The 17,480-nt window shown below is 40.7% G+C and overlaps 2 protein-coding genes across 3 annotated transcripts in view; one reads left to right on the forward strand and one right to left on the reverse strand.

Annotated features, from left to right (window-relative positions):
• Positions 1-17,262, forward strand: part of sdk1b (sidekick cell adhesion molecule 1b) — a 285,070-nt gene extending 267,808 nt beyond the window's left edge. For both annotated transcript variants that reach the window (XM_088302023.1, XM_088302024.1), the window contains 9 exons: positions 1,682-1,868; positions 2,677-2,814; positions 2,890-3,051; positions 4,239-4,364; positions 11,804-11,968; positions 12,095-12,232; positions 14,032-14,155; positions 14,960-15,089; positions 15,767-17,262. In XM_088302023.1, the coding sequence (XP_088158149.1) occupies positions 1,682-1,868; positions 2,677-2,814; positions 2,890-3,051; positions 4,239-4,364; positions 11,804-11,968; positions 12,095-12,232; positions 14,032-14,155; positions 14,960-15,089; positions 15,767-16,075 (1,479 nt within the window). In that variant the 3' untranslated portion in view covers positions 16,076-17,262. The remainder of the gene's footprint in view (positions 1-1,681; positions 1,869-2,676; positions 2,815-2,889; positions 3,052-4,238; positions 4,365-11,803; positions 11,969-12,094; positions 12,233-14,031; positions 14,156-14,959; positions 15,090-15,766) is intronic.
• On the reverse strand, positions 5,711-11,133 carry LOC148332149 (uncharacterized). The gene is made up of 11 exons (XM_088302025.1): positions 10,726-11,133; positions 9,650-9,803; positions 9,387-9,493; positions 8,688-8,906; positions 8,481-8,565; positions 8,041-8,318; positions 7,711-7,902; positions 7,090-7,228; positions 6,745-6,944; positions 6,414-6,629; positions 5,711-6,100 (listed from the first exon to the last, which is right to left on the reverse strand). The coding sequence occupies exons 1-11, from the start codon at positions 10,971-10,973 to the stop codon at positions 5,782-5,784; spliced, it is 2,157 nt and encodes a 718-aa protein (XP_088158151.1). The 5' UTR covers positions 10,974-11,133; the 3' UTR covers positions 5,711-5,781.
• Positions 17,263-17,480: the final 218 nt, after the last annotated feature.

The raw sequence follows: 17,480 nt of genomic DNA on the forward strand, positions 1-17,480 counted from the left end.
GACAAAATACCTGAATAGTGCTCTATCGATATAAACTTGCCTTTCGTTAATTACACCCAGTTTATTTATTTACCGTCCCTTACATCAAATTTTAATAATTAGATTTTGAAATTCACTGCTTTTTCTGTATTAAAAATGCAACAAAAGAAACTATTAATCTCAACGAGGGAATTGAGTTGACCTCTGCATATAGAATAAAATATGCTCAACACTGTATTGCATCATAACCATGCATTTTTGAATTAGCGCAACTAAAGCTAAAAATAAACCAACTAAGTGAAATGTACTGTCACATCTCCTTTGATTCTATTCTCTTACTCTAAAAGCTCTGGTGAATACAAGCTCCATTTTTTTTTTCTCCTTTATCATTCATTTATAATGCACGAGGCTCAGCCAGCACTGTTGTTGCAATTAGTGTGAAGCAGATAGAACCATGACTTTCTAAGCACTTTCCATGTCGAGCCTTTATTTGCTGCCGCTTAGCACCTACATTTATTTCATTTACACGCAGCGAGGATCCATCAGTGTGTGTTGGGCTTTGCTAAAGTGGTTCAAAGGAGTGAAGTTGCACTTGCTGTGTTACGGGTGAGAGGATTCCTTTGTGAATACATTAGATGAATTCCAAAGGCCGCTTAGTCGAAGTGCATTGCGCATTTACGGTGTCCGATATTGCCTTTCAATTACAGATCATTTTACTAATGTAGACTGATCATTTTAATCAATCTGACAAAAAAAAAAATACTTGAAAAATATCAAACTCCATCTTTAAGGGGCGTGGCCTAGTGAGTGACATCCAGTACATGATGGGTTTGTTTGAGTGTGAGCTTCTCCTCATGAGTTCGGCTCACTGGAGCTCTTTACGCGTGTTCCCGTTTTCTATTTTCATGTTTGAGTGCACAACTCAAAAGATGAGTGAAAGCGCATAGGCAACCTCTGCTCTCCTGTTTTTCCACTTCACTCAAGTGGCTGATTATCTCAAGCGCGCTTGTAACTTGTATTGGCTCACAACAAAAAAATGACCAAGCGATGGCTCCATCCTTGAAAACCTCATCGTTTGGTGAGCACTCGTAAGTCAAGGTCCCACTATGGATCTTATAAAACAAAAAGCAATGCTGTCATTCGTCATGTGAGCCAAAAGGGCCAGAGAAGCAATATTCCTCCAAAACATCTCATCCAAGCTTTACATTTGCTCCAGTCTGGAAAAATAAATTACATTTTGACATTAACGCGCCATTGGCAACAATGCCTGAGAGCGGATAAAAGCATACGGCTTCCATCATAAGAGAGATTGTTTCATTCGAGCCTAAAATAGCGTTTCTGTCTTCATTACTGGCAAAGGTTGAGAAAGTTTGGCAGCACGGTGATTTAGTTGCCAGCACATCAGCCTCACAGCTTTGAGGTTCAGTTTGAATCTCAGCGTCGGCCTTCCTGAGTGCCTCATGTAAAACAATGGTTAAAAATGTGCAATTTAACAGAGCTTTAGTCTGCACATCAGCGTACAGCAGCACCGTCCTCCTCTTATTAGTTAAACAGCATTGTCACTGTTTGGTGGCGTCCAAGAGCAGAGAACGTAAAAGTAAACAGTTCGCACTGTTGTCAAGTGGGGCAGCGAGGAGAGGAGACAACAAATGGGCTGTGGAAGACTCAGTCAAGGTTGTTAACAGCTCCTCTCATGTGGCAGGTGCACTATTGGCAGAAGAGCAAACAGAATCAGACGGAGAAGGTGAAGGTGATTTTTGTCCCGGACACCCGCGTGCACCTGAGCAACTTGAGCAGCTACACGCCTTACCTGGTCACTCTCACCGCCTTCAACACGGCCGGGGACGGACCGCCCAGCGACCCTCGTGGTGCACAGACCCTGCAGTCGGGTACGGGCCGTTGATATGGTCTTTGTTTTTGTTTTGTTCTTATATTACAAGATAAAAAAATGCACTTTAATGAGGAAAAAAATGACATAGTATCCAAGATTTACAACAATAGTGTTGAAAGATTACAAAAAATACATATTAATAAACGTTTAAGTTTATGAGCATGAAGTCAAAATATTAAATCTAAATAAAATAATGAGAAAATCCTTCATTTTAGGATCATATCATCATAGTGCATTTAATAACAGGAGTACATTCTAATTAAAAGTGTATATGGTAGATATATTAAAAAGAAATTGTTACCTTTTGAGAATAAAGTCTGGAATACTACATATCATTGGGACGGCATGGCTCATTGGTGGAGTGGTCGTCATCAGCAGGGAGAAGTGACATTACTGTGAAGTTCTTTGAGGGCCTAAATAGGTGGAAAAGCACTCTACAAGTAAAAGACCATTTACAAGAATACTTTTGAGAAATAACAACAAAAAGCATATTTATATGATATTATAGTCATATCTGCAAGAATATGGTTGAATAATAATATTAGCTAATAGGAGGAAAGAATTAGAAAAAAACATACATGGTCGGTTGATAGAACACTCTAAATTGTTCCTAGTAGTGATTGTGAGTGTGATGATATTTTGAGAATAAAGTTATTCTTGGACAGGAATAAAATTGTATTATCATGGGGCAAAGTCTCTATTTTAAGAGAAAAAAAAATATTTTTTCCCCCCAATTCCAATCATACACACAGTCCTGTTTTTGCCTTATAGTGGAGACATTTCATAATGATTCTGTAATCTTTCAGCCCCCGGCCAGCCGAGCTACCTCTCCTTCTCCGAGGTGACGGGAGGCAGCGTCAACGTCTCCTGGGGGGCTCCTTTAACTCCCAATGGCCTGCTGGAGGGCTACCAGGTCATCTACCAGCCCACCGCTCCGGTGCAAGGTACTTCGCATACATGCTGTAAACGTGCAAGCGCTGAAAACACACACGTGACACACGTGACCCATGTGCAAGCAGGCGTTAGCAAAGTGGTGACGGTGGACGTGAAAGGCAGCTGGCAGCGGTGGCTGAAGGTTCGAGATCTGGTGAAAGGAGCCACATACACGTTCTGTGTCCAAGCCCTCACAGTCAGCTACGGACCCCCAATTAGTGCAAACCTCACTGCAGAGCCGGTCCAAGGTGAGCGAGCATCAATTATGTTGGCTGTTTGTGTACACTGGGTTGCTTATCAAATTATGTAATTTAAAGTTAATACCGAAAGATAGAATGACCTTGACTGATTGTAACACATTTTTTAAAGAATTAAATCATACTATATTATTATTATTATAACTGGTTACTGGCATTTTAAAGTAACAACCGTGTTTTTCTGATCTTAAGACGCTCCAGAGATAAAAAATACATCATGAAGAAGAAAAAAACATATTAAAGTCACTCTGGAGTAGAAGTCACATTTTTGGGGGAAATTTATTTTACACAAACCGAGACCTTAAAAAGTCGAGTTCACACTGGCGCCCAAAATCCTCGTCCTCTAATCTTGTTCACGGCACTGAACGAGTCCGGGTTGGAATTGAAACGCTCACAGAATTTATTTTTTTTTAAACGCATCTGGTTGTGGCCAAACATAGAATCCTGGATCCAATACTCCATGCTCAACCAGCGATATGTCACCCATTAGTCACCACGACTACTTTGTCTTCTTCCTCCGATCCTTCGTCTACCTTTTTTTGGAGGTTCACAATTATTTTTGGTCCATTACCGCCACTTGCTTATCTTCATGCTATAGACGCAGGGAAAGCATTTCCATAGTTGGGGGCAGAAATTTCCCATGGAACCAGAAGTCGTCCACTGCCGTCAACACGATTAGTCATATTCTCAGAATAAATTGCAGGACTAGCCAAATTATGAAAAAATGTGTCATTTATAGTTAGAAAAATCATTGTGCATACATATACTGTATGTACAGTATATGTATATATATTTATATACGTGTATCTTTTGGGAATTGATTATCCTATCGATTCCCTCTGCTTTGCAAACTATCCGAACACAGTTTGGAATCTGTACAATAACTCCTACCCTCAACTGTAAATTACGACTTTTATTTTTCAAAAAAATGATTCACTTAACTCGTAAGAGATTGTTTGTCTGAAATGCCTTTTGTGTCTTGTATGTCTGGAAGTGAAGGTTAGTAACGTAACATTAAAAAGCTGCAATAATGGTGTGGGTGGAAAGGATGAACCGCAGGTGAAACACTAGAATCATTCAAATTGATTAATCACCGAGCCTCAACCTTTTATTTGGGTCAAGCTTCGAGCGAAACAATCTAATCCAATGCGCGTGCCTCTCCCTTTTTGGCCATGCAGGCGCACCCGGGTCGCCCACGGAGATCTCCATAACCAAGGCATCGTCCGCCCTCACCATCCACTGGGCAGAGGGCGACAGCGGAGCGGCACCCATCAGCGGCTACGTGATCGAGTCTCGTCCCTCAGGTGACGCTCTGTCCTTTTTGGCTTTTTAACAGCACTGTGTCCCGAGTCGTTGACACCCGCCGAGCTAATCAGCTCAGCCGCAAGCTTGTAATGAGCTGATCTATCAGAGGCGTGATCATCAGTGGCAAATGATTTAATGGCGGTGGTAAATTGTAGACTATTATGGGGATCCCGACTGGAATTGTAAACTGAATCAACATCGTTACATTTACAGCTCCAGAGTTGCACAAGAGCTCAGGCCAATCAAGTACAAATTGTACATGTTCATGAATTGATGAACGCAACCCGGCTGAATGGCTGAATTTTCTCAATTGTTCATAGTTAGGATTAATGTATTCCAAACTATGCAAAAATATCAAATGTTTTGAGATTGTAGTAATTATATAAGTGACGTTGAGAAATTAGAATAAAGTCGAACAAAAACAGCATAAAACAAAATAGAAGTTACTGTACAACTGTATGCTGATGGTTAAGCGAAAAGCCTGCATGGATCCTGTTAATTCCTTCTAAGGGAGCTTTTTGTTTGTAGATATTGATAGTAATGACCTATTGGGAGCTGCACACGCCTCTCACCGCACTGAATTGCCTCATTTGTGGGTGCACAAACAAGTTGCCACATAGTAGAGAGATAGTCCAATTGTTATAAGATGACAAGTCTTACTATAGCTAATCAGTGGAATTTTGCTCATCTGGTAAGACGTGGAGAAAAAAATACTGAAAACAATTTTGGAATCAGCATGCCACTTTAAGTTTTAATCAGCATAAAAATCTAACTCAACAATTTTTTTCTTTTTGTTCCTCAGTGTAATAGAACCAGAATTAAATTGATTTAGTCATAGAAATAAATAATATTACAAGAGAAAATATTTTACAGAGCTGGGCAAGTGACCTTTTTTTTTGCTGGTCAGTCCCCTCACCCTAAGGCCTCACCTTATTCATAAAAATTGTCAGCCCGCCTCCCAAAATAAAAATTCTTTGCGTAATGCCGCCGCAGGAAAGATACTAACGGCAGAGATTTATTTAAACCTCATTAGTTGTCTACTATTCAAATCAGTTTACCTTATTATGGGCTCATTATGGTGGTGTTTCGTCTAACCAAAGTAGGTTAACAATTTGACACATTTGTGTGCACACCCACGCATAGGCTAGCTGTCTTACACAGTGAGCAGAGTTGAACTCTGTTTAAGGGCCAGTACACAAAACAGAATTACAAGATTTTATTCTGCTTATGTAAATATTTTAATACTATACACACGGCCACTCGAATCCCTATTCTGAATCCCAGCAGTAAACTACTGTAGAACAGAACATCACACAACAATTTCTTGTGAAACAGTATGGACCACTTTACACACAAAAAGTCTTTATTTTTTTCACCCCTCACTGCTTCTCCTTTTCCTCAAATTGCCACTTGAAGTTAGTTGGTGTACCTCAATAGGGACATGTTCGCCTTGAGGAAGACCAGCTTGTCAAAGCAGGTACTAGCCAGGGAGGTCCTCTTTGGCCGCAGGATGTCGCCGTCTGTTGTAAAAACCTTCTCCACAGCAGCGGAGCTCGGGAGTGGGGTGTTGTATTTCATAAATAAGTCCACCCACGCCTCTCTGTGCTCGTATGGGAAGAGGGCCCAGGAGAGCGGTTCCTGTTTGGGCTTCCAGTCTTGGATGCTGGCGTTCAACACCTCATCCACGTCGTCCACATCCTGGGATGTCTCATCCTGATCGTCCCCAAACAGCTCCCTGTAAGAATCATTAGTTTTAAGTCCATGAGGGCATGGGCAAGCTAGAGCCACGCTTACACTGAAGGACCGGAATTGTGTTCATTGAATTAACCTACCAACCATGTTTTTTTTTTTTTTTTGGGGGGGGGGGGGGGGGTAGGAAACCGGGGTACCCGGTGAAAATTCATGCAGGCATGGGAAGAACATTCAAACTCCACACAGGAAGGCACATCATTGGGTTAGTGAAATAGACAGACAGAAAAACTCAACAATTTTGAAGAACAGATAGTTATATTCGAAGTTTTGAATATACAATTTACAAAAAGCCTTACTGGAAAACCCGATGCTGGTGGCTCATTACACCAGGCTGAGCCTTGGCTGCCCGTTGCTTTTCCCTCGGCCGCACCATGGCCTTCAGCTCCCTGAGGATCCTGCACTTGATGGCGTTGAATTGGTTAGGGGCGATCTTCATCAGGATGGTAGGGGTGAAGGAGGGGTGCAAGGCAGAGGCCATGAGTAGGTCTTGGTCCTCAAAGAGGGGGCCAAACCTATAAATTAATGATAAATCTCCGTTTCACAAGGTAAGTTATATCTACATACACGCGCACACACCAACAATATTATAAATAAACAGTAACATTTATTAGAACATAATATACACACCTTTCGTCAAAGGCTTTGAGAAGGGACTGGATGAGGGACTCGGCATACTGCAGGTCACCCCTCTGCTGGTCCTGCAGCAGCCACCTCTTCAAGACCAGGAGCGTTGGGAGGAGGACACCCATGTAGGCGTTGTCCTCCTCCTGCAGGCTATCCAGGGTCTCCGCCACAGGCTTCATCACATCCCTATACTCTGTCAGGACCTGAAAAGTTCAAAAGGAAACTAGATGCGCGACCGACTAATCCTACCAGCGGCCAAACTTCGCATTTTGCCCTGAAACGTTTTTTGTTTTGCGAATTTTTCCCATCGCTTATAATTCATTAATGAAATGAATGTGTTTTTCATACCTTGATGTCTTGATCAAGAATTGGTGCTCCAGCCCTGCCCTTGGGCTGGTGAATAATGATGTCGTTGATGGCCTCCATCCGCTCTGGCTGAGCCATCGCCTTCAGCAGCATATTCACACTGTCGAAGTAGGAATTCCACCTACAGAGACAACGCACAAAAAAAACAGACTTTAGTCTTCACTCCAGATTCCCCCCACCGAAAGTCATTAAATGACACACCCCCAAATTCTATTCCTAAGTACCCTTTCAACAAGTTGAGCACCGACTAGCCCCTCCACACCCCCTCAGACACAGCTGTTCTGCACAATCTGCACAAAGTCAGATTTCACCCAGGAGTCACCATGGCACACAAATGTGAGATTTGCAGAGTACAATTTCATTGATGGTGTGTATCTTGGCAAATTGAAAATGCTTCTTGAATCAAAAGACAAAACAGATGATTGTGGACAACTCTTGACTAAATCAAACAGCAGAAACCTCTGGGCGCAGGGCTGAGTTGGCACAATTTGCAAAACAATGTAGACAAGGAATACCTTGATTGGAAATTGCAAGTTCTGTAAAGGCATGGAGCAGAAGTGGAAAATGTCGGGACTCCAAGTGTTAAAAAAATTAATACCTTACCTAACTACAACAGGAGTTGTCAGCTTCCTCTTGACGGCTTCCTCGATCTTATTGGCAACAACAGGAGTCCGGTCCTGAAGGTTCCAGAGGTACTGGGCCTTGGCAATTGCCTTGCGCCAGGGAGTGTTCCCCCTGCTCCAGCCCTTGACTTCACTGATGTCAGTGGTCGCCATGAGGTTCATGGTATGAACGCTGAAACAAAAATAAACACTAGAAAGTTAAGGATTCGTATTTATTTGGATTGACAATCTTTACATTTTCGTTTGATTGTTCTTTATGAGGTAGCACCTCGCTTAGAAATTGTAATCCTTCAAATCTGCTATTTCTTACCAGCAGCGGCGGTGAGCTGGCAGAGTGATTTGGGATTTGCCGTCAATATCCGCGGCATCAAGCTGTTCTTGGACATTGCAAGGCTGTGCTATAAACACTTCCTCATCCTCATTCTCCTCTTCCTGAACCACTTCCCTCTCCTGTTCCCCAAAGGCATTGAATGCCGCGACATAGTTTGCGCCATTGTCTGTGGTAGTCGCTACCACCTTATGAACAATGCCAAACTCCTGATGGATGTCATGGATGACTTCTCCTAGTAGCTGATGTGTCTGGCTGACCTGGGAGAAACACTAGTTGGTTATCTTTGGGGATTATACACCAGGACCTAAGTGAAGTCATTAAAATCAATATTACAATATATTAAAATATCCATCCTTTCATTATCCAAACCGCTTATCCTCACACTATGTAATTGAAACATGATACATTTTCATTTCTACCTTCAACTCCTTGCATGCCAAGGTTGCCTTCATCCTCCTCAAGCTGAGCCGGTCTATCCAGTGTACAGTCATGCCCAGGAAGGAACTGTGGAAATATTAAATTGTATTAAAAATTGAAAAGGTGTACACAATGTTTTAATTGTTATAGGCATATACATACAATATAAACAATTGAATTGATATTTCTTAATATAAATGTTATTTTACCGGTTGTGCACCAACCAGCTGTCAGCAGTGGTTGCCACCCACTTCTGCTTGTAGAGCAGGTTGTTCAGCTGCACCTTGGCCTGTTCCATCAGCTCATCCAGTTCCCTCGCCAGGGTCCTCCTGGACATGAGTTGGAACTGAGGACTGAAGTAGGCAAACATCTTGGCGGTGTATGGGTGTTCACAAAGGCTGAGCGGGGAAAGTGTCTCCACAAACCACCTGTAAAAGACAATTTAAAAAGAATTTCAGAAATCTGCTTGCAAACAATGATTAATTAAATTAGCAGCATGATGAATACATTCGGCCATCCATTTTAAAATGTCTACTCTTGTAGTCCCAGCATTTTCCACTTCTGCTGCATGTTCCCTCCCCTTTACAGAACTTGCAAAGTCCACTCAAGTTACTCCTTGTCTACAATGTTTTGCAAAGTGTGCATGTTCAGCCCTGCACTTTTATAATGGCCAGTCATTTTACGAAGGGCATACTTGTGGAATGAAAATCATGCGTGAATGGGAATTTGATAGGAGGGTACACACCAACAATGAAATTTTACTCTGCACATCTCACAATTGTGTGCCAGTTACTTCTGTGTGAAATCTGATTTTGTGTGCTGTGCTTTTCTACATAAGGAAGAACTTGAGTGGTGGGGAGCGGCGAGTAGGTGCTCAACTCGTTGAAAGGTTATTTAAGAATACGTACAAAAGCTGGCGCCTCTTAGAAGGATACTCTTTCATGGAGTGGACACGGCCACGCTTGCTGTTTCCAGCCAGTGCAGCTATGAGCTCATGCTTCTGTTGAGGGTGCACCTATTCAAACAAAAAAATAAATCGTAAAAATCCTGTTTATTAAATTAGTATTTTCAGAATGAATTGTACAACTTATTTTATACTTAGTTCATTTTTCCCTAAATAGGAAAGTCTAACATTTTAATAATTAAAATAAATGTTAAGATTGTAACTCACGTTTTGATAGTGCCGTTTAAGATGCGACCTAGAAAGTGAGGTGTAGGTTACACCTGTGCTTTTGCAAAGCGGATGCATACACTTGGCCTTGCCAGTGTGCACTTTGCTCTTTTCTGTGCCTTCACTTTTCAAGAACTTTGAAAAGACGAAAAACCTAAAGGAAAAAAAAAAATGACTGGTTAGCATGATGGCCTCACAGTGGAGGTTGTGGGATCGATTGGCCTTCCTGTGTGGAGTTTCCATGTTCTCCCGGTGCCTGTGTGGGTTTTCTCCGGGTACTCCGGTTTCCTTACACATTCCAAAAGCATGCATGGCAGGTTGATTGAACACCCTAAATTGACCATATGAGTGTGAGCCTGTATGGTGGCAACCAGTTCAGGGTGTACCTCGCCTACTGCCCGAAGATAGCTGGGACAGGCAACATCCACCCCCCCTTACCCCCGCGAATTAATTAAAATATTATAGGCACGTGACATTATTAATTCAAAAAACATCTGCAAAAATGTGAATGAAAACTGTTTTTTAAAAGGAAGTAAACTGCAACATGCCGTTGTTTTGCGGTAATTCGCGTGAGATCACGCCACATGGCAATATTTTGCCGCGAATTGCTCGCGAAAGAGCGAGAATCACGCCATATATACCGCAAATGCTACCGCGAGAGTAAAATTCGCTCTGCGTTAGCGACGATTATCACCAAGTAGAAGGCGTCATTACATGCTGTTGAAAAATAAAAATGATTTTATAGAGTAAAGAAAACTGACAACAACCACGTACACACTCAAAACAATTTAATGGGTCTGGGATTTTTTTTATTTTAAGAATACAATCGACAGGACGACAATCTACCCAACGTTGTTTGCCTGCGATAAACAACAGAAATACTGCATAAAAATCATCATATCTAAAACGAGGCACACAGCACTGTGACAGATCTAAAAAATGTATTAAAAAAAAGGCGAGTGTGGGGGGGGTACGTTTTTTTCATGCTAGAGCGTTTTATTTGTTAAATGTCGTCACGAGTAACGGCGAAAAAACTGTAGCTTACTTGAATATTATTTAACATGTATTTATCTTACTTTTGGCAGTTCTCCAGATAGCCTTTTAGCGCCCTGATGGCTTCTTCTCGGTCCCCACTCCCAGAGTCAGTCTCCACTTCAAAATCCTCCGACTGCTCCAGCAGCGGACAGTCAAGCGGCGACATGCTGCTGGCGTCACTCGCCGGTGTGCTTGAGCAGACACTGCTCGGGCCGCTGGGTCTCTCATCGCAATCAACATCACTTGTAGAACTCGCGCTGTTGCTCGATTTGGTCATAAATGATTCCATTTTTTCTGAGCTTCCCCTCCGTTTTCTCTATTTGTTTATGTCCTGTCCTTCTCCTCCCCCTTCTTCTTCTTCGTTTCCTTTCTTCTTCTTCGCCCCCTTTTCCTCTTCGTCTCCTTCTTCTTCTTCGTCTCCGTCGTTTCACGCACAGTTGAGTGGCGCTATTGACGCTGTCGGAGGCAATTTTTATCGTTTGCCAATTTCGCCGAGTAGGTTGAGATGGACTTTTGGCCACCTCGTGACCACATCACACAATTTCATTGGTAAAATCCACCACCGGCATTGCGTAGTCGAGCCATTTTTTAAAATTTGTTACAATTTACCCCCCACCCCCCAAAAAAAAAAAATGGGACCGGACCGTTCCGCCCCCAGGACGGTCTGCCCTGCTCTTTTATTATTTTTTTTATTATAACTGTCACACCATTATGAATATAGAAGAGTTTCAATTTTATGAAAAAGTCCTAATTTTTAATTATTATATATTATCGTATTATAAGTATTGAATAACTCCAAACAATCTTTATAATGAAGTCCTAATGTTCCAGAGTAAATTTATATTACAAAAGAGAATATATTCTAAATGTCAACACAAAGTACAAGTTTAATGTCAAAGTACTGCAACAGTATATTTTTTGAGAATCAAGTCATAATATTACAACAAAGATTTTTTTTTTTAGAATTACGAGGAAGAGTTATAATGAAGTCAAAAATTTGTGATTAAAAATTGTAATTGATTGAGAATGTGATTACAATAAAACAAGAACAGCTGCTCTATTAATTTCCTTTAGTTGACTGTTTTTGTTGACATCTCGTTCTTTTCTGTGTCTCGGTAGACGAGGGCGTGTGGGACTCGTTCATCCGACTGCTGTCTCCCAGCACCAGGTCTGTGTCGGTGCCACTGGAGCGCCTGCGACCCGGGATCAGCTACGAGTTCCGAGTCATTGCCGTCAACCGCTTTGGTTTCGGACACCCCAGCACGCCCTCTGCAGCGCTCGCTGGTAAACACACGCACACACATGCGCATACACACATATTATAGGTAAAGCGTGTGAGTGGAATCAGGTTCTCATAATTCACGCTTTCTCATGTAATGAGTAATCACGTAATCCATTATGCATCCCCAGCCTTGTCCGAGCGCCCGTTCTACGAGGAGTGGTGGTTCCTGCTGGTCATGGCGCTGGTGGGCCTCATCCTCATTCTCATCCTGGTCTTCGCCCTGCTGTTGCATGGACACAGCAGCAAGTACAAGGCCTGTGGCACAGGTAACACCAATTGGAAACAGAGGTGGCAAAAGTACTCACATATCTTGGAAGTCAAAATATGTTTTGCTTTTTTTTGTTAGCATCACATGAGTACACTTCCCCAAAGACAGATTTGTGCAGTTGCTTTATGTTTACTTTGACAGTGGCCTGGCAATAAACAACTAGGAGCCTCTTTTTCAAAACAGTTATTTACCACCATACTTCTGCTTGAGTTGAGTTTGTTGTCAATATCTACTGCTTGAATTTTGGCTCACAAGTCAAAACATAAACTGGCCTGGGAACTGCTTGTATCTCAAAAACGCTTTAGTTATGTTGCTTGTAAGTCAACGCATTATTGTACATGTTTTCAAGTGCAGGAAGACTTCTGTAAAATAATTATTCAAGCTCAGTACAGATACATTAAAAAAATGGACTGAAGTACCGGGAGTTTTTTAACTAATGTCTTCAGTTCAGGAAGTTTAGCTCATTAATGACAGTTGGACACCTTCTACGAACTCATAATATACAAGATGACAAGATTCATTTAGAAACATTAATTCCTTTCATATTTTTAAATGGGGGTGTGTGGTTGTACTCTTCCAAAAAGTTGACTGCATTTAAAGTAACATTGCCCGGAGCAGCCTGAGAGAGAGCGAGATAATCAAGGTCATCTGTGTTCCACCTCCTGCAGGCTTCAAGGATGAATGCTGCCCTCAAGCATGTCAGTCGAAAGACAAAACAAAGCAAGGAAAAAAAATAAATTATATATATATGTATATATATATATATATATATATTATATTATATATATATATATATATTATATATATATATATATATATATATATATAATATATTCCTTGTGAGCTATTTTGAATAAGGCTCCAGGCAGATTCTGGGAAGGGAATAGCTTTTTAATTAAGGCTGAAACTATTTCAGCTATTGTACTATATTTTCTTTCTAACAAAAAGTAAACAAGCAAGTCTACTCAAGGGTGAATCTGAGGAGATAGACAGTACATTATTAGCGCTGCATAATAATGTGCCTGGAGTTAAACACTTATTATAGCTACAAACGCACTGTTTTGGGACTTTTTGCAAATGTGACATTTCATAGTTAGGCGGTTGTTTGTGGAATTACTTCTCTAGTGAGAGATCCCTTCGACACAAAAACTCACACACACTCTCTCTCTCATCAGTTTATTACACAAAATGATTGTGTTACAGCAGCACTAAATGTGTTCATTTTTATGTATTAGGTGGCCAAAATGGTAGTTATTGTAATTAATGAGCAAGATATTTTTTTATTTGTTTGTCTACAATTATGTATTTTTGTTCCAAGGATGTCCCTATTCTGTTTTTCAATTGTACATTTTCTTTAAATGTCTGTTTTGTCTCATAATTCAGTGAGAACATAATCATAATAACTTTGATTTACTCTTTGAGGGATTATAAGAATAATTGAAAAAAAGTATTTCAACATATCACTACTACGACTACTATGTCAAATGTTCTTCCTCGAACTGTGATCCTGACATGAAATACTGGTACAAGAATAAATAGAAGTTTCAATATGACCATAAAGTGAAATTACTACTAGAACAGAGGTCAAATATATACTGTCAAACATATTATTTCAGATTCTCTCTTATCTATAGTTTGGATCTTTACCTTCTTTAAAATCCTGTTTGAAACCCTTGAATAAGACACGCATGAAGCCAGACTGCATTGAGCGAAACAACTAAAGTGCACGGCAAACATAATTAGTGTGGATGCTGGTTTTATTTAAAGTTGTTCCATCTCCCTCTTGTCGTCCTCCAGGCAAACACATGTCTTCGGTGGAGGAGTCGGTCACTCTGGACAACGGAGGGTTCACCACTCTGGAGCTCAACAGCAGAGCGCTCACCAACACCAAAAACACCTTCCTGAAAAAGAACGGGACCAGGTGCCATGACAAACTCAATCTCACAGACGCACATGCCGAATCCACTTCTTAAAACCGCCACGACCACACCACAATTTTGAAAACAATCAATACTTCGCATTGAATATTAAAGCACACGATGGTGCCACATATTTCATCGAGAGCAGTTCAGAATCAAGATTTATCTCCTGACGTAACGTACTGTACATGATACTCAACAAAGATAAATTAAATGCTATTCATGTACGCAGATCACAACAGATTTGTTTTGCAAGCCAAAGAAGGCTGTTACTAGTTTTGCTCAGACCAACCAGAGGATGGAACAATGCTTATGTCATCGAGGGCCAGCAGACCCAGTGAGGATGGAGTTCAAATCTGATGGGTTGAATAAACAATTCTAAAACCTATGGGCGACTTTAAAATCAGCCCTTCCTGGAAATTCAACAATATTTTCAAAGATTATACAAAATAATTGACTAAGTGGCAGATGGAAACATAATTCGAAAAGAATTTGAGACCTTTCACCTGTGGCTTTTCCACAAACCTGAGTATATTATTATAAAGCTTCAATATATTTTTCATTAAAAATCAACACTTTTAATCAAAAGGTTTTTTTTTGAAAAGTCAATAAAACAAGCAAAACAACATGGGAATAATGGGTGGTTGACAATAAGTAGCATTTCACAAAAGCTGAACTGGCTTCAATCAAAAATGTAATGAGAATTGTTTTCACATCATGCTGGTCCCAGCTGTCCACACACACAGATACAGACTTTCCTTTGGGCCCTATACTTAGCTTCTCACTTTCATGTATTTCCATTCTAGATCACCTCCCAGACCTAGTCCAGGCGGTCTTCACTACTCGGATGAGGACATCTGCAACAACTACAACGGAGCAGTTCTGACGGAGAGCACCACGCTCACTGAGAAACCCACCGAAGTCTCCGAGTCCGAGGTAGCTCCTGTTCAGGCCTCCATTAGGAACACTTTTTGACGTGACACCAGACTGGTTGCCAATCACTTGCAAACCACATATACAAACAATAATTATCACTCACATTCACACCGAAAAAAAATTGAGCGTCTTCAGTTAAGTTAACATGCGGGTTTTATTTACTGTGACGCAGAGGTGCTAAACACGAGTCAAAAATGTTGACATATTGCAAGCATTTTTTGTTACCAATCCCCCTTTTAAAATAAATGTAATAATATTTGAACAATAAAGTTTTTTACTGGCTTCTCAATTTGTTGAGTATATCGCCGACCTCGGGTGGAATCCTCGTACCTCCCAAATCGTCACTTTTCAGGAGACTCAAATAACATCATTTTTGCTCAACCATGAACACTGCATTGTAAAAGAACGGCAGCCATTTTCAACTTTCGATGGAGCAAATAATACCCACACATTTAGACTGACCAATGCCATATATATATATATATATATTTATATATATATATATATATATATATATATATATATATATATACAAAAAAACTTTATGTCAAATATTGGATTCGCATTAACGTAAAAAAATCCATATCAGTCGGGCCTTCATACATACAGTACAGCACTTAATATGATGTTTCATTGGAAATATACCGTCTACACAATACACCATTTGTCTTTTCCAGCTGACGGACAGCGACTACGAGGACGAGCAGCCCAAGCACTCCTTCGTCAATCACTACATGAGTGACCCCACGTACTACAACTCATGGAAGCGGCAACCCAAAAGCCTCAAACCGCTCGGCTCGCCGTTCAGCTACGAGGAGTGCGCCGCCGCCGCCGACTCGGAGCCGTACTACCAGACCGTGGTCACCCAGCACAGCGCGGGCGGCGTCTACACACCCACGGGGCAGCCGGCGCTCACCCACGCCAACCCCAACACCAATCCGCCCGGATCACGCACACCCGTGACGGGCTTCTCCTCCTTTGTGTGAGCGGGCCTGTGTGCGATGTGACGCTTCTTGGATGGCGAACTCACCTTTCGGACTAGAGAGCGAAAGGGGATACTCGAACTTAATGCCCCCTGGAAAAAAAAAACTGATGCAATGCTCTTTTCCCTTTTCACAATGCTCTCCAGCTATTTCATGCTTGAGTGTCACAGTGCCCCCAGAACACACACACCGTCAGCATCCCCACACACATTCCCTCTTCTACTCGGACACTGCAGAGACTCTCGGGAAAGAGAACTGAGCCAGTGGAACATGGAAAAATCAGCACAAAAAAAAAAGCTTCTTGTTGTCTGTCTTTACATGAATACACGCACACTCCAAAATTATTCACGTGCACCATCTGATGTGATGTCTTTTGGAGGGAAAAAAAAACGGCACCAGCGTGAGTGGACTTCCTGTGCACAAATATGAAGATGACAGCTTTAAAACACATTTGGGTGAGGGAGGGATGATCATCATTGTTTTAGGATGTGTGTGTGTGCGTGTGTGTGTGAACTATCCTCCAGCACTACAAATTGAGTGTGATTGTGCTTTTTGAATATTTGAATTTTTTTTTTTATTTTATTCTCCCAACATGTGACGCTTGTACTAAGCCGAAGTCCTTTGTTTGATTCAGTTTTTTGGGGTATTTTTTTTTTGGCAAGTTTGAGTGTGTATGTTTGACGCATGCGCACAAAAAGCATCTTCGTTAATTGCAACAAACAACCATTGTGTGTTTATATTTTTAAAAATGAATTTTGTACATCTAAAAAAAATTAACATGACTGAACTTTGACCCCTACGGACCGGGCTGACACTCACACACTTATACACACTTGCACACATGTTTGTACTCCTCATGTATTATTTAAAGTTTCCAGCCAGCCAACCAGCAGCCTCCAGCACTCCATCACATGTTTTAACGCCTCAATGGTGTGTGAATAAATGGTCATTGTTAAACTATGTGTCTTCGACCTTGTTTTTTTGTTTTGTTTTTGTTTTTGTCCAGCAAATACGGAGTTAAAAAAAAATCTGTTTATGAGCTGGGATGTAATTTGTTTTCTGATATTAAAATATATATATATTAGAATTTGGTCTTTGTTCACGAGAAATACAAATATATTTGTTTTGTATTAGATACCCTCACAAATCATAGGATCTGTTAATTTAATTCATTTTGTTAATTCAGCTTCCAAACAACATTTCCTCAATCATTTATTAATGTTCAAAATTGTTTATCACATAAATATGCTTTGTAATCAAACACAAAAAAGAAATCTGTGTTTTTGTGTTATTCAATTATTTGTTTTAAAATGTTATAATTAAAATAATTAAATTACATTATTTGTTTGTATCATTAAAAAAATATATACATTCTAATTACATCTCAAAAAGGACATAATCCCATTGT

This window comes from Idiotropiscis lumnitzeri, chromosome 8 (genome assembly GCF_059441095.1).
Source record: "Idiotropiscis lumnitzeri isolate Australia: NSW breed Sydney's pygmy pipehorse chromosome 8, RoL_Ilum_1.0, whole genome shotgun sequence".
Lineage (NCBI taxonomy): Eukaryota > Metazoa > Chordata > Actinopteri > Syngnathiformes > Syngnathidae > Idiotropiscis > Idiotropiscis lumnitzeri.